Source organism: Trichosurus vulpecula, chromosome 4 (assembly GCF_011100635.1).
Source record: "Trichosurus vulpecula isolate mTriVul1 chromosome 4, mTriVul1.pri, whole genome shotgun sequence".
NCBI classification, from domain to species: domain Eukaryota; kingdom Metazoa; phylum Chordata; class Mammalia; order Diprotodontia; family Phalangeridae; genus Trichosurus; species Trichosurus vulpecula.
Window position 1 is genome coordinate 66,523,364 of NC_050576.1, and position 23,368 is coordinate 66,546,731.

Genomic DNA, 23,368 nt, shown 5'->3' on the forward strand with positions numbered 1-23,368 from the left:
ATATTCAAGGAAGAAGAAATAGCAACTTTTTTCTGTTAATTAATGGAATTCTCGGAAAAAGAGTTAAGGGTTTCAAGATAAAATCTTGTGAATTCACTCACATTGTTGATTAGCTCCCAAAGTAGTAATTCTCTTAAGGCTGGTTGCTTTAGGTAGTGAAATGGCTTGTTAATAAATATGTATTTTATTGCTTTTTATTCTAAAGGAAAAATCCAAAACTTAAAGCTATTTTAATATTAATTGGTTTTTGATAATTCTTTTATTCAGGTAATGTCTCTGTTTTCTTTAAAGGTTTGTTATTGAACTCTGTGAGCCAATTCAAGTAAAGCAGTTTGACATTGCTAATTATGAATTATTTTCATCTACTCCTAAAGATTTCCTGGTGTCTATTAGTGACAGGTAAGTTCTTTTAAAACCTGAATTGCCACTTTTTACAGTGCTTTCTATGGCCAGTACCTCATTTTATAGAAGTTATAATTGACTCATTTTTCGTAGTAAGATGTTACTTCTGAAGTTTATTTAAATTGAATTTTTGTTAATATAGTAGGAAATAAGTCTTTTGAATCTTTTAATAAGGAAAACCATATTGGCAATATAATATCATCTCCACTTTACCACTTTGGGAAGTTTTGAGTTTTAGCCTATTGTTTTTACTTGTAATGGTACATCCCGTCTAAACTTAAATATGATGATGATAGCTTTGTTTCTGCTTACCATTTCTTCTCTTCCCTCCTTCCACATATTCTGTATATAACACAGAAATCATCTCCTCATTCATTTATGCTAATGTCATTTTAATTTCATTCAGTAAACATTAAGCACCGTCTATGTGCTGTGTATACATTGTTCCAAGTACTGAGGATACAAATAGGAAAAGAAAGATGGCCTCTATACTCAGCTCAAGGAGCTTACTATTTAATCGAGGAAGACCACACACAAAAGGAAGCAAGGTTGGGGGGAGGTAGACACCAGAGAGTTTGCCAAGGGGTCGTCTTGTTCTGTGAAATTGAAGCCAGGCTGGACTATTCCATCATTGCCTTAATGTCCACAGCCCTTTAGAAATGACTCCAGATTCATCTTATCCTCACCCTTGCAGATATTTGGTAAATTCACACTGCCCAAGAACTATTTCCCCATTAAAGGGGTGCTTCCTAGACTTTGTTATTGGGGCTTCGGCGTGATTACCATGCATATAGACAGAATCGCTAAGGCAAAGGAGTTGTCATTTTTGTACTAAGCTAAATCAGTGTCAGCTTGGATAGGGAAAAATTAGACGAAAACTTGATCTATAACTTGTGATATAATATGCTAAATAATACCCCCATTTGGATGGATGTGTGTGTTTTCCAGATATCCAACAAGCAAATGGATTAAACTGGGCACTTTTCATGGTAGAGATGAGAGGACCGTCCAGAGTTTCCCTTTAGATGAACAGATGTATGCAAAATATGTCAAGGTAATAGTTGTTGATAGAACATTGTACTTGATAATGAAAACCTGAATGTTCTCATTTAAAAAGTAAAATTCAGCATACATGACAAAGTATGCAGGTATTAATCATTTAGTTGAAAAATTATTGTTCTTTGGCATTGATGTTTCATGGGGCAAACTGAAAGCCCGAATAAGTTCATTTTGTAATTTCTGGGCGCTATAAAGTGGCAAATTAGTTTTTATTTTTTTCTAAGACTGCCTTTTCATAGGTCTACTTCCTATATCAATATCTGAAAATAATTATGCAAGGAAATTTATTATGTACCGTTGCATAAAGCTATTATCTAAACTCCTTTCAATCTTATTACTTATTTTGCTGTTAATGATAAAGGACATTTGTTTTCCTAATGTATTATAACCTGAAACATAGATTATTACATTTAAAAACAGTAAGATTTTAAAAAAAAATAACTGTCTTTTTCTTCCACCTTAATTCTTTAATTGTTTGATTTGGAAGTCACTGGAACACTAACCTACACTAATAAATTAATGAAATTTTATTATATATGACAATTTCTTATAAAGTAAAAATGTAGAGATTTCTGATGTAGCTTAAACATATATTAGCAGGAAGAAATTGTCGCAAAATTCTTGGTCTAGTCTTACGAAATATGTTGTATGTGGAAATCCTGTGGAAGTTTTGATGTTCAGCTTTAAAAGTTTTTTTTTTTTAATGTCCCTTTTCCACTCTCTTCTAGTTAAATAAGTAAAATTATAGTTAAAGTTGGATTCGAGATAACCTTGCCTTTCCCCTACTTTTCTATCCATAACTGCAAACTTTGAAATCGCTGTAATGGCTAGTATAGTGACTTTTTTTGAATGGCAGTTGCATTGATCACTTCTACTGTTCTTTTAGTAATTTATAGCTAGCTGATGGTCTTCTGGGGGTTTTATTGTTTGCTTAGCATGTGTTTAATTGACATCTGCAAACGGGTAAACTTGTAGTATTCATAGTCTTAGCCTAAAAATATTTTATTTTTCTTAACCGCTTTTGATTATATTTTGTAGTCATAATTCAATAAAGGCAAAGTATTGACATGCTTGTTAGTTTATTTTTTGTTGCTTATGTTATTAAATGTAGAAGTACATTTTTAGCAGCATAAATACATTTTTATTTTGAAATTTATGCCTAGGTTGATGAGCCCTTAAATAGATTATCCCTTTTTCATTATGGAAAGCTCAGGACTTTTTTTTTTTTTTTTTTTTTTTTGGTGTTTATCATTTTTGCAGAATGGGCCACCAAGGTTTTTGAGTAATTGGGTCTTAATTGTCAAAACCAGTTATCTCTGGTTCTTGTTCTGTATTGATCAGTTTCTTACACAGTATACTTGGTGCAGTGGAAAGAGTGTTGTGTTTGGAGTCAGAGAACCTGGTTCCAAGTTCTACCCCTAATACTGTGTTACCTTGGGCAAGTCACTTAATATCTCTGTGCCTCAGTTTCCTTGTCTATAAAATGTGTTTGGAACTCATGAAATATAAATCAAAATCAAAAATCTATAATCTTAGGATTATACTTAATTTTCTTTGACCCAACCCAAGGACAAAATTTGGGAAGTCTTCAAGTTCTTTTAAAGCACTTTTTGTGTTACAAATACAATTTTACTATGTATCTTTCAGTATCACTGATATTTAAAATTATTAAATGATGCTTAAAGTGATACTTGCTATGCCTTATCAAAAAAAAAATTGTGTTTTACCTGATTTGGCTTTGTCACTACTTTGCCTGAGACTATTTCTTTAAAATAAGGTGGCAAGCTGTAGATAATCTTTCATGTTAGGACAATAGCCTTTAAACACTACATCCATCTGTGTACACCTGTAGCTGATGTAGTAAAAGTAGCTGATAAGAGACTGGTTATTTCATTCTTATATGCTGTTAACTGATTAAAATGCATTTTCACTTATATGAAAATAATTTTTTTGTGCATCTAATGAGATTTACAAATATTATATAATTTCGACAAACAAATAATCTGGTCAGTTGCAGTCATTTTAACTGAAGTAATCAACATTTGAAAAATTATAAAATGAAATTTCTTTATTTCGATACAGGCATTAAGGCACATGTTGTTAGATTATATTTAAAAATAGTAATGATAAAAATCAAGACATTAATTTTAGTTTCTTTTCAGAATGTGAGAGTACTACAACTTTATCCATTACAGTACATTTCTTTCTGTACTTTCTCTGTAAAATGTAATTTAAAAATATTTGAAGTTGCCTTTAGCATGTTATCTAGACTTTGTACTGATATCTTTTTCTTTTCCTTTCTCTTGCTTCAGATGTTCATCAAATACATAAAGGTTAGCAACCTTCTCTTTTGGAATGTTGAATGCATAGAGCTTGGTATATTGCAGCTCACCATCTTAATGCATGGCAAAAACAAAAGTTTCCACGCTTCTCTCTGCCTTCCCCTCTCCCTCTCCCTCTCTCCCACTTTCTCTCTGGGAATGTGTACCTTGTAAAAATATTGAAAGTGTAAAACTTGGGTCTATATCTTGAATTGTAATAAGGTTAAACATTTCTGGGTTTCCGTGTTTTTAAATACTTTTATTCTTTAGGTGGAGTTGGTATCACATTTTGGATCAGAACACTTTTGTCCATTAAGCCTTATAAGGTAATATAATACAAATTGCATATTCTAGGAGAAAATAAGCACTAGGTTTATTTCACAGAATTTAAGGCCTTAAAAATATTTCACAATTTAAAAAAAGTTCAATTATGTTTATTTTAACTGTGTTATTTAAAGAGTTATTTCATGTTTGCATGTATAGGTATAGATAGATAGCAAGGCAGCCTTGTTAATGTGGGATTTTAACAGTTTCATTAAGTTGCAATCTTCATATTCTTGCTGGGGTTAGGTTCATGTTTGGCTGATTAAATATGCTATGGAAGAAATTTTAGTTGATTAGTTTATTCAAAATATTTTAATTGGATTTCGATGTATCTTTTGCATTTTTATGAATTTGAAATTTTAATCATAAAAAACCTTGTAAAAGCTTTTAATTGTCAAGAATACTTTCTTAAGCTTGCAAAATTTTACTGACATCATTATGTGGTTAATATGTACATATGCTTTTAAAGTCTTTTCAGCTTTGTATTGAGAATCTCATTCTAAATTGCTGTTTCTAGGGTATTTGGCACCAGCATGGTTGAAGAATATGAAGAAATTGCTGATTCTCAGTACCAGTCTGAACGACAAGAACTATTTGATGAGGACTATGGTAAGTAACCTACAAAGGTAAACAATGCATTTAGGCATTTTGCTTTTCCTTTAATACAATATTTCCTTGTTACTTAAAAATTTTTTTGAGTGATCCTGGTTTTATGGAAAATAACAAATGTATGGCTTTTTTGGCCATTTTTAACATCATTATACTGATGTCTTTTGTTAAATGGTTTTTTTCTCTTGTACATTAAGTGGTATCTACTTAATTCCTTGACTTTAATTCCAATTTTCCTTCATGAACTGTATGTGGGTGGATGGGCGTGTATGTATATGTATGCATGTGTCTAAGGTATGGCCAGATTAAGTGACGTGCCCACAGTCCCCTGACTCATTAGGTTGTCTTTGAACCAGGTCTCCTGACTACAACCCCCAGGGCCCTGTCCACAGTGCTGAGTCAGGAAATCTGAGTTTCATTGCAGTTGTGCTCTTTGTAATATTTTAAATGTGCCTTTGTCACTTTCACCTAGTCATTTAACCTCATTGGGTGGGCAGTATTTTCTTCACTTATTTATATCATATATAAATAAAAGGAAATTGACCTGCAAGATTCCTTTGTAATTTTGAGTTCTATAATTGTTACAAATGCTCCATTGCTTACACAGATTTTTGTAACCTGAGTTAATGCTTTTCACCATGAATATTGCAACCTCTACTTGTAAGCATATCCCAAGGCTCCATCCTGTTTCATTTTCTCTTTCCATACTTTATTACTTGGTGACCTTACTGTTTCTTAACAATTCAATTATCATCTCTATAGATATTCTTAAATCTGTATATCTAACTCTTAAGTTTGTCACTCATCTTCAGCTGTCTCTTGGACTTTTCAGATTAGATGTCCTATGAGTGTCAAACCCAACTCACTGTCTTCCACTCCCAGCTTTCCAAACTTCCCTATTTTTGTTAAGGATATTATCATCTTCCTTCTAGGAAGGAAGGGAATAAGTTATTTATTAATTACCTACTATGTGCCAGGTACCGAACTAAGCACTTTACAAATATTATCGCATTTGATCCTCACAACAGGAGGTGGGTGCTATTATGATCCCCATTTTACAGATGAGGAAACTGAGGCAAAGAGGTTAAGTGACTTGCTCAAGATCACACAGCTAATAAGTGTCTGAGGCTAGATTTTAATTAAGTTCCTGACTCCAGGCCCAGCACTCTATCCACTGTATCATGTAGTTGCTTTATAGTCACCTAGATTTGCCATCTTAACACTATCCTCTATACTTAACTTTATCTCACACCTCTCAGATCTTTCTATTTCTACCTCTTTATCTCTCCTACTCATCCCCTTTTGTCTCATTATATTGCTACCAGCCTAGTTCAGTCCCATATCACCCCCACCAGATCATGAGCTCCTTTAGGGCAGGGGCTGTCTTTTGCCCTTTTTTTTTTTTTTGTATCCCCAATGCTTAGTATAGTGTCTGGAACATATAGGTGCTTAATAAATGATTATTGAGTGACTTTTCATCTGGACTATTGCAATAGTATCCTAATGGTAGTCCAACTTTAAGTCCATACTCCATTCTACATAGCTACAAAAGTGATTTTCCTAAAGTGTATGTGTCTGACCATATCACTCCCTTATTTAGTAAACTTTAAGGACACTTTATTGCCTTTAGGAACAAATATAACCTCCTCTCTTTGGCTTTTAAAAACCTTCACAAGTTAGCTTAAGCCTGCCTTTCCAGCTTTATTATGAGAGCACTCTGTAGAATATGACCTTCTGACACACTACACTCCTGCTAAATTTAGGTTCTTGCTGTTCTTATCTATGACACTATCTGTCTCATTTCCATGACTTTCTATTAGCTCTCACTCATGCCTGGAATGCCCATTCTTCCAATCTGTCTCTTGAATCTTTTTGCATCCTTCAAAATTCAGCTCAGATACTTAGAACCTTTTACATAAAATTCTTCCTGATAGTTCCCTTCTGCCCTCTCCTCTCTCAAATGGTGTCCCCTCCCCCGTAAATGTAGTTTATTTTGTGTATATTTATATATACACGATAGAATGTTTGCTGTCTTAGGACAGGAACTATTTGATTTTTGTTTTTTGTATTCCCAGCACCTAGCACTCTCTGCACATAGCAAGAATTGCTTAATAAATAATTGATTGATTTTCTCAGTGTGTTGGTGTTCCCAGTTATTCTATTTTTAGTTCTTGTGTATAACTATAATTGTTAGTATGGTATACTTTTTATGATGATAAACTATTTTATTTTAAACAGATTATCCTTTGGATTATAGTACTGGGGAGGACAAATCTTCAAAAAATCTTCTTGGTTCTGCTACAAGTAAGTATTTTTCCTCTGACACTTTGTAGTGCTTCCCAAATTTTTTCATTTTGTGACCCACTTGAAAATTTCTAACGTTTGCTGTGATACGCTTCGCCTTCCTCATATCCGCAGATGAGAACTGATAGGAGAAGAAAGGGAGGAAGAATACGTTAACTCACCGTTGAAGAGAACATTACTGATTAGGATATTGAGGAGAGGGACACTGTAATACACAGAACTAGTGAGGATGGACACAGAATGACTAGGCAAAGGGGAAAAAAGCTCAGACTGTATGTCTCAGAATGTTGAGGTGTCAGTGTCTATACAGGAAAAGAACTGGTTTTAAGATGCAAGTGAAATACCATTATACTAATTGAGTATTGTACATACTCTGTTTTACCCATAATTTTACATTGGTCAAAGTGGAAATGAAGTGTCTTGCTCAAGGAACAGCAAGGAGTGTGTGGGTGGAGGGAGAGGGAGAAAGGCAGGGAAGGGTGCAGGGTGTGAAAGACTAGATGGGTGGAGGGCGGGTGGGATATTGTGAAGAATGATCCTGGAAGTGGTAAGGAGCCACCAGACCCTGGAATTTATTGAGTGTGTGTTGTAGGTGTGTGGGGATGGTGGGGGGGGTGATGTGGTCAGACTGGTGTTTTCTTTAGGAAGATCATTTTGACAGCTAAGTGGAGGATGGACTGGAGAAGGTAGAAGCTGCTGTAAGTCGTCCAGTTCTTTTTGAGACCTGAGAAAGGCACCCGAAAGTAATGAAATTTATGATCCTCACAGAGGGGCAAAATTTACTCTTTTGTCAGGTGGGGACCCTGGTTCATTGGGATGGTGATGATGATGACGAGGTCAATGACAGCTACAATATAACACTTTAAAGTTTGCAAAACTTTTTTTATTAAAAACTTTGCATGATAGGGCCTGTGATTATCCTCACAGATTGAGAGAGATTAAGTGACTTGCCAAGGGATACAGGATACATTAGCTGCTAAGTGTCTGAAGCAGGATTGGAACTTAGGTCTTTCTGACTCCATGACCAGCACTCTATTCACTGCGCCACTTAGCTGCCTCCTACCTTTATCTATATACATGTATATATATTTTGGTTTTAAATTATGTCAGTAGGAAGACCAAATGGGCAATACGGAGAGCATTCAAATCTCAACTTTAAGCAGGGGAAATAAATGTGGGATGTAGACAAAGGAATCTTTTTTCCCCAGAACCACAGACCTGTTAGGGATCTCCCATGATTCCTACTATGCCAAGAGCATTTCCATCAATTCTAGGTTGAGAGGCTAGATGAATTAATGTCAACCTGTTGATTTCATTTCAGTATTAAAGACCTCTTTAAAACCTATGTTTTAAGCTTTAGCATGTAATAATTGATCATCTTTGACCTAAAAAAAACCCCAAATTAGAGCTGGGGGAAAAAAGTAAGACAATTTTAACTCTTCGAGAGTGCTGATAAGGGAATAGTTCTCAGAATAATTTGTGAGACTCTTTGTATACTTTCAATTATTTATATATAAAAATAGTAAATTAATTATATATAATGTCTTATGAGCATGTTAACTGGACCTTGTATCCTTATAGACAGTTAGCAATAATATACACATGAAGCTTTTTATTCATAACCAAATGCCTTAACTTTCTAGATGTCCTATGAGAAACTGTCCCTAGTGTACAATGAATAAGGTTGGCAGCTGGAGGTTCTGTAAAACACTCAAAGATAATTTTCAGATAATTCACCTTTAACTTGCCTTTCCCCTTCTACTTTTTAATTCTCTCTGTCATTCCCACTCCCAAATCAAGAGGAGAAAACATTAATTCTACTATGACCACTACCCTTCTCTCCTGCCCTCCCTTCTACTCCCCTTCCTACATAAAATTTTGGTACATTTGCTACATTTTGCCTATATATGTGTTCTCTTGGAAGATACCATTGCGTTCTAATTCATCCTTTACAAAAATGCCTTGTGGTGTGAACCCTGGGTTTGTGAAAGCTTAATAGTGTTCTGTTAAGTTCTTCCATGTTGAAAAGGCTCCAAATATATTCCTAGAAATAGACTTGTTTGCTTCACAGGAACACAAGTACAGAGAAGTTTAACAGTAGGCTCAAGACATGCTGACATATTATTTGGACATGGCAAATCATAAAATGGCAAAAAGTTCAGAATGGCCTTCATTCCTCTATAGCCCCCATTCACTTTTGCAGTGGTGGAGGCAGAGTAACAAAATGAGTGTTCTAAGAATCATGTGATTTTTAGAATGTTAATAAACATTAAGTTAACTGTTGGCACTTTACGTGAAATACTAATCCAATAATCAAATCATATCAATATTCAAATAATATCAATATTAACATTCTCACTATAAATGAAACCAGAAGACAAAAGGTATTTGACTCTAAATGGATGGATGACTTAGCATCACTGAAGAAACCAATAAAAGAGGTGGCAGAGATAGATTTTATCATTTATGCAAAAGTAATTAAAACATTATTTTATGAAACACTTTATCCTTTTGTATTGCATGGTGAATATTTGCCAAAGGATAATTGTAAATATAGTTGCACTTTTGGCACCAATGTAAGTTGTAAAAGAACAAGAAAGTATTGCAAGTATATATATATATCTATGATGAACCCACTAAGAGGTTCCAAGTCAAATCAATGTGTCCTTTGTAAGAGGAATAAGATAGTAGAAGAATTGCACAAATTGAAGAAGAGGGAAAAAATTATGTTGGAAAACAGTTCAAGAGTAACAAACAAGAGAAGCCAAAGGCTAAGCAGCAGCTTGGATATCATGAATAGCCTACTTGAGGAGTTTACTTTTCACCACGTGGTAACCATGAAATAAAATAGCAAAGCAAAAAGGACAGAGAGAAAATGATTATAACAGAGTGAGTCATTCTTGAATCAGCTGTTTACAGCTGATGTTAGCTGTGCCAGCAACTTTGAAGATCAAAATCTGCATCGGATGAGAAAGAGAAAATAAAAACAAGAATTTATAGCATGCAATTAAGATGTTGATAATTGGGTATTTTCTGTTGAAGAACTGAAAATGGATATTAATAATACTAATCTCATTTCCTAAGGAAATCTCACATTCTTCCTCCACTCCTGATTTAGAAGAGGATAGGCAGGAGTTTGTGGACATGTATCACATCATATGAGAAAGGGTGGTGTTGGGAGTAGTTGGGATCAATCACACATCAAAATAAAAATATTGTTGGGATTGGGCACACTGTGATTATATAGTATACTCCTATTATAGATTTTCACCTATCAATGAATAAACTGCCCAATATCAAATATTCTTTGAACTAAGGCTCTATTGACTGATGCTTGAATTACATTGCTACAGGATTTGAAAAGTTATTTGAAACAGTGCACAACATTCCGTAACTAACTGGTTGCATTCTGTTTAGATGCCATTCTAAATATGGTGAATATTGCTGCAAATATTTTGGGAGCAAAAACTGAAGACCTTGCTGAGGCAGAAGGTACCTACCTACTCATTTTTTGAATCTTTTTTTCAAATGTAGCTTCTCAAACCTATCCTATTGTTCTACCTAGCTAGGAAGACCAATTAATAAACTAGTTAGATTTCGAAAATGAAAGTATAAATAAGATACTTTAAGAATTTCCTTTTAGAGCTACTACAAGCTCTGTATTTGTAACAGGATGCTGTTAGAATAATTGTAATTCATTCCCTTATTAATGGTTCTTCTCTGCTTACATACACATACATAGACACACAGCCATATACACATATAACACACATGTTGATTAACTATCACTTTTATTCTATTTATTAGAATTGTTCCATTACTTTGAATAGTCAGAACAACCATGCCTTTAATTTTCTTGCCATATAGGACCCTCCACAGTCAGGCACCATCTTATCTTTTTCAGTATTACTTCAAAATGGATTACTTTTTACCCCCCAAATACATTTTGCATTATCATACCTTCCTCCTTTTTCCCAGCCTGTTCTCTGTGGCTTTAGGTCTTCTTCCTCCCTCTCCTCACCTCTTGAATTCATATCCATCCTTAAACCCAATTCAAAAGCTACCATCACATCTTTGAAGCCTTCCCTGAATCCTGTGGTTAGTAACAGTGCTCCCCTAAAGGTCTCACACAGTATTTTGTTTTGTAACTCTCTAATGTTTTATACCTATCTGCATTGCTGTCTCATCAGCTTACTAAGCTGTAAACTCTATGAGGGCTCAGTCATTGCTCAGCTTTGTATTCTTCCAATCTCCTGGGCCTTTCTTAGAGCACAAAATAGCTATTTAATAGATATTTGATAATTAAAGCTCCCACATGGTTATTACTTAGATGGACCATGATTAGTAGCTTATTGGTTATATCTTCTACAGATACAACTTATGGGTATATCCTCTGCTGATACAGGTTGCAGCTTTCCCATAGCTTCTTCTGTGATTTTTAATCTGTATTTTCCCATAAATGTTCCATATGTGATTTATACAATATTCTAGAGGTTTCTTTCTGAGATATTACTATACTCTATTCTAGAGGTTTCTCTTCATTCTATATCTCAGAGATAGCAGTGTTATTCCCAGATTGTCTTTCTGCTGCTTTTCATTCTATAAAAAAATAGCTTTTCCAAGTTATACATGTTTTTAATCATAGTCTTTTGCCATTTTCCCTACCTAAGTCTTTGGTGACCTGCAGCAGCCTATATGTGTCCACCATATTATGTCTTTGGTTGCCCTTTACCTTATTTGTAATTTTAAACTCTTCTGACAACGTGGCATCTTATGTTAATTACTGCTAATGGCATAATTAAAGCCACAAGTTCATTTCCTTCTCTCCTTCCTAAAGTTCTTCAGCTGGATAGAAAGCATAGAAGGAAAGTTAGAACACTGTGTCACCATATTGATCTTAATATTTACTCTTGCCTTTTCCCTTAAAACGAGATGTGGGGAAAAAATGCATATACTGAAAAATAGCACCAGTTATATGCCAGACTCAGTTTTTGTGATTACCAAATTTGATATACATTCAGGCCTCTAAGGTATTTGTTTTGGTTTAAATTCAAGTGAATTCAGTTGGGGGAAAATGCTAAATATCATTAAGTTCGACCATTAATTTTTGCTTTTGTTAAGAAAGCCAATAGCAGAATTATTTGAAGGACAATATGCTCTAGTAATAAACCTATTCATTTTCTTTATCATTACCTAAGAAAAGAGTTCTCTGTTAAGCTACATGAGGTACAGCTTAAGAAAATCTTCTACTTAATCAACTTCTCAATGTGGATGTGTATAATTTCTTTTAAAATAGGAAATAAGAGCATCTCTGAGAATGCCCCGACCACAGCAGCCCCTCACATGCCAGATCCAGAGCCAAGTCCCGTTCCATCACCTGAGTAAGTTACAGTAGTACCCTAGAATGTTAAGCTCAGAAGCAGCAGGGTGTTAATTTGAGTTCCATTGAAATGGGAAGTGAGGTATTACTAGTGAAAATTCATTTATATATAATTTACTACCTAAAACATTAAACCTCAGACTTGATTATCCCAGGCAAAACATAAAAGGTCATTTGAATCTGTTACAACAGGGTAAAAACAAACCAAAATAACCTCCATTTCACTACATTATAATGCCAGGTGTGTATGATTTTTGAGATTTTTATTCTTCTTAGAGCTTATTTTTTCCATTACCGCAAATTTTTTTATTTTGAGACCAGTTGTGATTGTAGGTCAAAGGATCTGTTAAAGGTTCCAATTATAATAAGTCTAAATTTATAAATATTATATTAAGTGCATACCATGTGCCGTGGGCCTATGTGGGATATAACAAAAGTAGAACCTCTGGTACCTTATGATATTCCTAATGTGCCACAATTAACAAACAATATGTACTTAATTGGTGCATTTTATGCTACACACTCTTACGTATTAAAGGAAATCAGAGTTGTAATATAGTATTCTTTAATTAATGATATTTTATGAGTTTTCTTTTGGAGTCATTATTGATCTTAGAATGATGGAGGGAATAATGTTGGTCACTCTTTTGTCTCATTTTTAAAACAATAGAAAACCATCCTAAAAATACTAAGATACTCAAAATTTTACCCCCAAAGTGATTTTCTCTTGAAATTCCCCCCTTAAATTATCTCTTACAAAAATTTCTCTTCTAATGAAAGGAAGTTACACCTTCTGTTTTTGTTTATTTTTTTTTAACTTTATTTTAGTTTTTGTCTGTAGGGATATCTGCATGAGAATATACATGAAAGTATTTTGGGTGCTTGGGGGGGAAATAGAGGCAGTCATCACAGGTAGTCCTCCCTTAGTCAAAGATTATGATTTAGTATGATATCATACTATTCTTAGTCACTTGGAAAATTAGTTACCTGGATTCTAGTAATATAACTGTTCTGCAGTGGTATTCCATTTTGTCCCTTTAATCAAGCAGTGTCCCCATACAAAAATGATGTAGTAATGATTTTTTGAAAAAATAATTAGCTATTTCCTGTATTTGAACATTTGAAATATTGAACGTATTTTTAAGGGGGAAAGGTTAACTTAAAATATTAACAGATGTTTGAGTGCTTACTGCATGACATAGATTTTTTTTTTTTTTTGGAAACTCTCAAACCCTGTTTTGCCTTTAGATTTGTAACTTGATATTTATTCCTAGGTTTGTAACTGCTGAAGGTCATTTACCAGATACAGAGCCACCCACCCTGGACTTCCCTAAAGAAGGCCCAATTGTACAACTGGTCCAAGAAGAAGAGGAGGAGCCAAGCCCATCAACTGTCACACTTCTGGGGAATGATGAGCAAGAAGAAGAGTCCCCAGCCTGGTCTGAGTTGGAGACACAATTGTATTGCAGTGAGCTAGTGACTGCATGTTGTGTTTCTAGCTGTTCAGAGTATCTGCTGAAGTGGTGTTCCCTTAGAGTTGCTCTTTCTCGTCAACGCAGCAGAACTGTGGGTAGCAGAGAGGCATATTACCCTGTTACAGCTCAGCCGCCATTACCACTGGCCACTGAGACATTAGAGGCTTCTGTGTCACAACCTCTCAGTGAGGAATTGGACAATAAGATGATGGAGAAAGAAGCTGAAACTGCTGTGGCACATAACATAAGCAGTGTTTTCCATGAGGATCTGATCAATCATACCAAGGATGCTATTGAACTAGAGCCCAGCCATACACCAGCTGTGTCTCAATCAGTTCTTTTGGATGTAACTCCAGAAATCAAGTCGTCCTCCAGAGCTGAGGTTCCTGACCCTATTAAGCATGAAGTGGGACAGACAGTATCACAGCTCTTTCCTCAAGAAAGCATTGTTGAAGATTATACAGAAACAGAAAAAAAGTCCGAGGGCAATGTTCCTGTAGAAAAGCATTCCGTGATCCATGAAACTAGTACGTTGGGTGAAGTTAGGGACAGTAGCATTAGGGATGATGTAAACTCAATTCAAATGATCTTAAAGCCTTCAGAATCAATCCTGCTGCCCGAACACACGGCCTCTGTGGCAGACAGCGAAGATGCAGAAGCCAAGGTGACCACCACTGATGCACACAAGCACATTCCACCTCCTGTTGTGGAGTCTTCTTCAGTCTCTGACATAAGAGATGAGGAACAAGCAGCAGAAGATGCGCTTCTTGCTATGCCTGTGCATGGTGGTTTGCAGAGGACAGCTCCTGATTTTTATGCTGAATTACAAAATTCAACAGATCTAGGGTATGCTAATGGAAACCTTGTGCATGGATCAAACCAAAAGGAATCTGTTTTCATGAGGCTTAACAACCGCATTAAAGCCCTAGAAGTCAACATGTCCCTCAGTGGCCGATACCTAGAAGAACTTAGCCAAAGGTAAGATTGTCAGTTCAAAGGAGTTGTACCTGAAGGGCAAGTTAAGTAGTGTTTTCCCTGAGGACTGCAGTATCCTTAGGGCATTTAAGAAAGAAAAAAAAGTTGTAGGTCAGGATTGAATTAATTGATATAATAGTACCAGTCAGCATTTTACCTACAGAGTTTACTTACACATACACACACACACGATGATGGATGGGAATGAAATAATTAGCTTTTTTCTTAAGTTTTAATTGTGGAACTTGAACCACAGCTGGTTAGTATTATGAAACTTAAACTTATTTGAGGGTGTCAAGTTTGGATTGTGTCACTTCCTCCCATGTCTTAGCCAACTTTGCACCACTTGCTGCATGAATCTTAGGCCGGTGTTCTATGTGTTACTGAGCCTTCTCATGTGGATATGTGCTTCCATTACATATATTGCAAGTGCTTTATGATTTTATTATCTTAAGTTTTTCTTGGCAACAGAGATCAACACAGATCCCTTCTAGAATAGTGGTTTATGTCACTAATTACAAACAATTAAACTGTTTATTGACCATTTGAGGGAAATTTAGCACAAAGACAAATGTATTAATTCCCCATTTTGGCAAACACAAGATAACTAGATTGTATGGGGAATACTTAACTTTTTAAAATTTATAGCTTTTTTACATCACCTGGATTTCTTTTCCCAACCTGAGAAGAAAAAAGAAGAAAAAAAGTTCACGAAAACCAACCATCATATCAGAAATGGCAGATATTAATGTGAAGGAGATGCCTTCTGATATTTCTTCTTTGGGGACAGACTTGGTCATCAGTCATTCCGATTTTGCATCATTCAGTTTCATTTCACTTATTGTTGTTGTTAGCCTTCTGTTTACTTTGATGTCATTGTACATATTCCTGATTTTACATACTTCACACTTCATGCAGTTTTCCCCATCTTCTCTATATTCATCGTTTCATCACAATAATATTCCATTACATTCATGTGCCATATAGTGCGTTTAGTCATCCCCCAGTCAGTGGACATCAGCATTATTTTCAGAATTTTAGCTTTTAATTAATCTTGACCACCTTATAAAGAAGGCACATAGAAGATAAGTCAAAAGGGCTCTATCTCAGTAGAAGATGATATACAAGTATACAGGCAGTGATGAAAAGTAAGGGGAAAGTGGACGGTGCAACTCTCAGGCAGATACTTCAGGAATATATCGTATAGTGAGAAAAGATAACCTTCCCTAATATTCCCTTTGTCCATTTTTGGTGGGATGCTTTGAAATTAAAGAGGAAGAGGAGTGGATTTGGATTCAGGCAGCCCCATGTCCAGTCCCACCTCCATGGAGCTATGTGAGCAGAGGCAAATCCCTGAACATGGGAGATCTTCCCTTCTTATCCCTGGAGGAAAGAGCCTCTGAGGACCCTTCCAGTGCTGCCTCTTCTCCTGTGATCCTGGCTAGGCAAAGTTGCTAAGCTTTCCAGACCTCAGGTCCAACTCCTGTGAAAAACTGAGATTACTTTCCTCTAAGATAAACTGAGGAAGAGTAAGCCACCTCTCTCCCCCTGCCCCTTCAGGTCTGCTGAGGTGCCCATGGACACAAGCCCAAGGAGCACACACTTGCCTGCGTGCACACACATGCACAGAGACATGCATACACACACACACGCCCTCTAATTTTCTTATAAAACTATAAAAAACAGTGCCATTCTTGCTTTTTCATGGTAAGAATATATACTTACTCATTTTCCCTCCCTCACTTTGTCCAGCGAGCACTTTCTTTATGTAGGCAAGATCACTAACTGTACAGCACACCATTAGAAGTGCTTAATGTGGGAGTGAATCCCCTGTGGGGACTTTCTGAAGACTGCTCCATGCTAGATTTTTGAGTACAGGCTGACTTCACATGGTTTCCTTGGGCCTGCCCTCTTGTGGACCTTGATAACATTTGTGTCAAGAGTTTTGAGCATACATAGTGCCTAGCTCTATCCCTTCAGGCTTAGCCCTCAACAGTTTCTTCCTACTGTTAAATGATTGAACAATCAGCTTTGTGGTCTGCTGTGTGGGAGCTTCTTCTCAAGGAATGAAAACAGTGGGATCTTAAAAAAGTCTTAACAATATTTTTTCAGTCCTCATTACATTCCACTTCTTCTGGGTCCAGCTACATTAGTTAGATGAGCCCTTCCAGGATGGTCTTATAGCTTCAGTATGTCCTTTAGGAGTAGTGCCCTAGGAAGTACTTACGTGCAGTAAGGGAAGCAGAGCCAGAAACTGTACAGGAGACACAGACGGCTAAGTGCTACAATGGATGACGCGCTGGAGAGAGGGTCAGGAAGACCTGAGTTCAGATTTTTGCCTCACACACTTACTAGCTTGGTCAGCTTAAGCAAATCATATGTCTGCTTTCAGCCTCACTTTCCTCACGTAAAATAGGGGTAATAACCACACCTGCATCAGAGGATTGTTGTGAAGATAAGATGAGATTGATTACATATATATACATATATATATATATCACTTTGCAGCCCTTAAAGTGCTGTATAAATGCTAGCTATTAATTATAATGACTTGTCTTTATGATCATTATATGATTTTTCCCAGTCATGGGAGATGAACAAAATTTAGCTCCCACCTTTCTTTGGAAAGGCAGAGAACTATGGGTTCAGAATGTTGCATACTCTTTATATGTAACTACAGGTTGATATAGGTTGATTTTAATTAACTTTTTCTTTTTCTTTATAAAGAAGACTCACAAGATGGGGGCTGAGTATATAAAGAAATGATTGTCGATGTAAAAGCAAATGGCATTAATAAAACATATAACCTCCTCTGTGCACAGCATTGTTAGCATGCTAACATGGAATTCAAGGCAAAGCTGAATAATAACTTTTAAATGGTAACAACTGTGAACATGCTATATTCCATAACCACCTCCCACCTCACCCCTACTTCTTAAGAATTCTTAATATATAATAAGTAGGTAAATGCTTGTTGACAGACACATGAAAATTAAAATTTAGTTTTGGGTATAGTCAACAATCCTCCTTCCAGTGTTGAAAAAGATAATTTTTGACTAAAATGATCAGAGGAGATTTCATCGTGTTGGCAATATCAGAACTGGGCCTTATAGGATTTCAGTAGACCAAGATAAGAAAAAAATTATATTTAGTGAGACACCAGTGGTTATTTCTTTCTCATTTCTCACCTCTTGTTTCCTGTTACTTGGGTAATCCTTCTATAGTGTTCCAAAATCACCTTTCCTTGTCTCTTGTTACATGTCCATCATACTCCACCTCTCCAAATAAACCTCAAACCAAATAAAACCTTAGCCCACTAAGGAGTATGATGTTATCACTGTCACTAAATAGCAGTATCTAGTAGACCTCCATGACCTCTTTTCTGTGTATTTGTTAGTAGCCCTAGTGAAAACAAAGAGTTATCATTGATGGAAAAAATCAAAGAAGGACTTGAAACTAGGAGTACAATTCTCCAAAATAGAGGTAATATGTAATAATAAGTAAATTAAGGGAAAATGAAAATTAAAAGTGTATTCATTTCACAGGTATCGAAAACAAATGGAAGAAATGCAAAAGGCCTTTAATAAAACTATAATAAAACTTCAGAACACTTCTCGAATAGCAGAGGAACAGGTAAGTAGTCTTTCTAGCTATTATAGTTTTTTCTTTAAGCTCCTCCTGAATTTTGGTAAATATCTTCCTGCTAAAACGGGAGAAATAATTATTAGAACATTGTATTTTCTGCTAGTTGATGAACTCTAAAGGCTTCTATTTAATGTTTTTTTTTTTCCCCTTGGCAGTCTGTGTGGCCATCTGCATTAGGAATTCCCTTCAGTGTAGTTTTCTCATAATCTTGATAAAGAACATTTGAAATACGATTATGCCTAAAAATATTTGGTTTGGCTTTTTAAAAATTATTATTCTTTTCAATTTGATATTTCAGAATACTTCTAGATAAGAATAAAATTTTACTTGGGAAAATTTACAGAATAATGATACAAATGAGTTTTGTTAAAGTATGTTTGGTGGTTAGCAAAGCAGTTGAAATTTTGAAGGGCAGTGGTGCCTATTATACAATTATATTTAATTTTCTACAGTAGAAGCATGTTTCTATGGAAGTTAGGGGTTTTTTTTAACCTCTTCTAGCTAGTTCAGTTTTCCTGCCCGTCTGTCTTGCTTCCAACCCATCTGATAGATTGCTGCCAATTAAATCCTCCCACTGAATAAATTCATGCTTTTTAAATATTCAAGGCCTTTCTATGGATTACACTATACCCAATCCTCAACTTTTCCTGCTTCTTTGCCTTTCCCAACTTTTTATTCTCTCCCTGGATTGGGCTTTTTTTTTAAATCCTATTTTTAACCTCATGAAATCCTAACAACATTTCAAGTTCCAGGTTAGATTTCTTTTCTACTATAAAACCTTCCTAATGCTTCCTGTCAGCCAGAAAGAGGTCTGTCTTGAATACCTACTGTACTTTTTTATACCTCTCTTGGCACTTACCACACTCTTACTTCCTATTATGGTTAGTTGTGTACCTATCTTATCTATACCTTGTGAGCAAGTTGAACTGCAGAATATTTTTGTGAGATAAAGCTGAACAGGAATGCATATTCCCCTTTAACACACCCTTGCCTTGCACATTGTAGACCCGTTAGAGGAATGAAAAACATTAATTTTATGTATAAACCTAGGAAGAACAAGTAGCTGGTACCTGATTAGGAAGAATCTCCTACTAAGGCTACCTTGCTAGTCCTGAAGAAAGTCTGTTTCAGGGAGACTCTTTCAGAGACTGTGATTTCTAATGTTTAGGTTTTATATCTAAGATAGAATTATCTACAGCAGAGAATAGCTGATTGAGCAAAATCTGTTACAAAGTAATTCCTTGGCCATTTTAATGTCCCTTTGCTTTTACTTATTTAATTATTCCTGGACTCTAAATTTTTTCTCTGGCCTGACCTAAAGAAAATAAACTTAAGTGAAAGGCAGTATTCTATCCTCTCTTATATCCACACTGTGAAGACTTTGTGTATTCATAAAATTCCTCACCCTCCCCTCCCAACTATTGGATCCCCCTAGTGCTATTTAAATGAACTTGATGCATTTTTTTTATCCTTAATTTTAATTAAAAATTACATGAACTGGCAAAAATTATTTCAACTAGTCTGGTTAAGAAAGTGTAGAATTATATATAAATCTGTTCTCCCCAACTAGATTATAAGTGTCTGAAGAACAGGGTCCAGGGTTCTAAGCTTAAGCATTTTTAAGTTCAATTTAACATGTTTTATTAAATGCTTAATATGGTCAAAGCATAGGGAACATAGACAAAAATTAAACATTCCGTTTTATATTATAAGTGATTCATTGAACATTTGGGCCATACATTAAGAGATAAGAAATTCACCTACATTCAGACCCTCAAGCCTTTAAGACTCTTCTGTGTTTCAGGCAATAGAGATACAAATATAAATGAGAGGATGGGCAAAGGGGCAAGTTCATGGTGGAGACAAGAGGGAGTGGCATCAGAGCACAAAGAGTGAGGTTGTTACCACTGGCAAAATGAGCCACTTCATTCTCTGAAACTGAAGCCAAGGAGAGAATGGGAGGTGATATCTAGGTTATTGGACATGTGAAATTGGAGAGGAGAAGGTGTTATGACACATGGCCTCACTTTTTTTTTTCCAGCCAAATATGAGGCAAGGTTTGCTGAGAAGGAATGGTAAGGGAGGGTATGTAGGTGACTCAGAAGAGGTTTGGAACAGATTCTGTAGAGGATCAGAGAAGAGGAAAAGAGTTGGCATGAGAGATCATAGGATCGAAGATTTAGAGTTGGAAAACAAGGCCATCAAGTCCAACTTCCTCATTTTACAGATGAGGAAACAGGCCCAGAGAGGATGTGACAGTGTCACATATCTAGTGATGGCAGATCAAGACTTGAACCCAGGGCTTGCTGACTCCAGGTTCCCTAGCTATCACACCCTGCTGCCTAGTTGAGTTTGGATAAAATGACTGCTGATTCAGGAAAGACTCTTATCTTAGCGATAGTCATTTCCTTTCTGTCAAAATATTCATTTTACTTTAGGATATTAATTAGCCCTTGTCATGTACATGGCCTTCTTACCTATTTCCAGAGTATTTATGATGCATAGGTATGAGGCTTTTCCATAGTCTACCAGTCTTGGATCTTTGCTTCCTTACTTTTGAGTCATATTTCCCAGTATTTTTCACTGTCCTCACCTTTACTTTGATATTACTACATGAAAAGTATATTTTTATTTATTTTGGAAGATCTTCAAAGAATTTCTCTAGCTCTTTGACCTTTGCAACAATTATGACAAGTGATAATTATTTTCCTGATGTTCTTTTTGCAGATAGTTATATTATTATGCTACAATATGAGATGACCAACTGCCCCATGAAATTGTTTCTTCCTGTCTTTATAAATGTGATAAAGGCAATTCCAAGAAAATTCTGTAAACCATCCCTTTTATGTAACTGCAACTTGCTTTTGTCTTAATGGTTTTATTTATAGAAAGAATGTCAAGATTGATACATTTTAGTTATTCTAATAGTATGCATGCTAGAGACAAGAATCTTACTTTTAGATTACTATTACTCATGTTAATTTTTTTAAAAGTCTGAAAAGTGTTTCTTAGTGTATTCTGTCCCTTTTTATACCACTGTCACTGCAAAAAACAAAACATCCTGAGATGTTGAGAGTCATTATGTATTTTTGTTTCATGGGTTTTCATGGCCAAGGCCTTCCATCACCAAATGGCCAGCCTATTGGTACTCTGGATATGAGATCCTGCATTTCTTTTCACTCTGAACCAGTAGAGCTTCCCAGCTGGCTGACTGCCTGAGCCTGGCAGCAGCCTCCTGTTGCTCAGCTCCAAACCGAGGTCGGACAAATACAGGGCTCAGACCAGGGCCATTTTTAAGAGTTTGTCGTGGATCAGATCACTTTGGAAGTGCTGAAAGCTTGCAGGTCCCCTAGTCATTCAGTCATTACACATTTCTTAAGCACTTACTATGTGCCAAGCACTTTGCTACGTGCTGAGTTGTCCATGAGATCCTGGAACAACACAACACTCAGTACCCCAAGAAAGCAGCAAAAGGACCAGCCCAGGTCTTCCCTACAGACGTCAACAGCCAAGCCTTAACATTAAGTGTGAAGTCAAGTAGTAAGTTGGAAGAATGAGCAAACAAAAAAAGACTTCCCCCATAAAAAAGGTGTTATGATAACAGGGACACTTGACACAAAATTAGAAAAAGAGAATGAGCCTAAAACATCTGTGAGCAAAGCTGCAAAGAAAAACACAGTTGGGTACAAATTTAGTGAGAATTCCTGAAAGAGAGAAGCAAAAGTTTTAAAAAAGAGAGTTTAAAAATGTTTGTATCATTGAAATGAGAATATTAGAGGGGAAAACTAGAAAAGAAATAAGGACTATGGAAGAAAGATTGGAAAGGGAATTGACAGTTTGGCACAAGAGGTACAGCACCTTGCCCGAGCAAATAAAGTCCCTGAAAAATTGAATAGGCCATGTAGCACCCAAAGACTTCATGAGGCAACAACAAATACTAGAACAAAGTCAAAAGACTAGAAGAAAATGTAATTTATCTCATAGCAAGAATAACTGACCTGGAAAACAAAGGAAATATTTAAGAATCCTCAAACTACCTAAATATCATGACTAAAACAAGAGACTTAGAGAAGCATCATTTTTCAAGAAATCTTAAAACTACTCCGAGCTCTTCGAAACAAGAGGACAAAGGAAATGGAAGGAATCTACCAGTCACTTTTTGAAAGAAACCCTCAGATGAAAACTCCCAGGAATATCATAACCAAAATCCAGAGTTTCCAGGTCAAAGAAAAAATACTGAAAGCAACCAGAAGGAAAGGAGTCATAGTCAAGATCACACATGTTTTAGCAGCCACCACAGTGAAGAAACATAGAGTTTGGAATATGATTTTTCAGAGGGCAAAAGATAAAGGTTTACAATCCAGAATTACTTAGCAAGACTAAGTATCAACTTATAGGAGAAAAAAATTAAATAATGAAATAGATAACTTCTAAGTATTCCTGGTGAAAAGACCAGAGCTGTTTAGAAACTTTGCAGTTCAAACAGGAGTTTGAGAGAGACATAAAAATGAAAAATGGTAAAGGACTAAACAGGGATACAAACTGCTTACATTCTAATTTGGAGATGTGTTACACCCCTGTGAATCTCATTATCGTCAGGTTTCAGAGGGAGTCTAATTAGACAGAAGGCCTAGGGTTGGGTCTGCTATGTCTTGATCTTAAAAGAAGTATGGAGGAAGAGGAAGAAAACATTGGCAGGGGAGGGAAAAGAAGGTTTGGGGGAAATCTTGCATAATCAAGGTGCAAAAATCTATACAAACGAGGGAGTTTGGGAGTGGGAACCACTGACACTTGAATCTTAACTCTCATCTGAATTGGTCAAGACACATACACGGTTGAGTACAAAAATAAATTTAGCTCAACAAAGAAATAGA

At 35.8% G+C, this 23,368-nt stretch overlaps 1 protein-coding gene across 2 annotated transcripts in view; it reads left to right on the forward strand.

The window, feature by feature from the left end:
* SUCO (SUN domain containing ossification factor) overlaps nucleotides 1–23,368 on the forward strand; it is a 90,354-nt gene that overhangs the window by 57,292 nt on the left and 9,694 nt on the right. Inside the window, exons 10-19 of one of the 2 annotated variants that reach the window (XM_036754367.1) lie at nucleotides 292–399; nucleotides 1,351–1,456; nucleotides 3,774–3,794; nucleotides 4,053–4,108; nucleotides 4,624–4,715; nucleotides 6,954–7,019; nucleotides 10,437–10,511; nucleotides 12,316–12,400; nucleotides 13,674–14,852; nucleotides 18,395–18,482. In XM_036754367.1, coding sequence (XP_036610262.1) covers nucleotides 292–399; nucleotides 1,351–1,456; nucleotides 3,774–3,794; nucleotides 4,053–4,108; nucleotides 4,624–4,715; nucleotides 6,954–7,019; nucleotides 10,437–10,511; nucleotides 12,316–12,400; nucleotides 13,674–14,852; nucleotides 18,395–18,482 — 1,876 coding nt within the window. The remainder of the gene's footprint in view (nucleotides 1–291; nucleotides 400–1,350; nucleotides 1,457–3,773; nucleotides 3,795–4,052; nucleotides 4,109–4,623; nucleotides 4,716–6,953; nucleotides 7,020–10,436; nucleotides 10,512–12,315; nucleotides 12,401–13,673; nucleotides 14,853–18,394; nucleotides 18,483–23,368) is intronic. The other variant, XM_036754368.1, reaches the window with a different exon arrangement.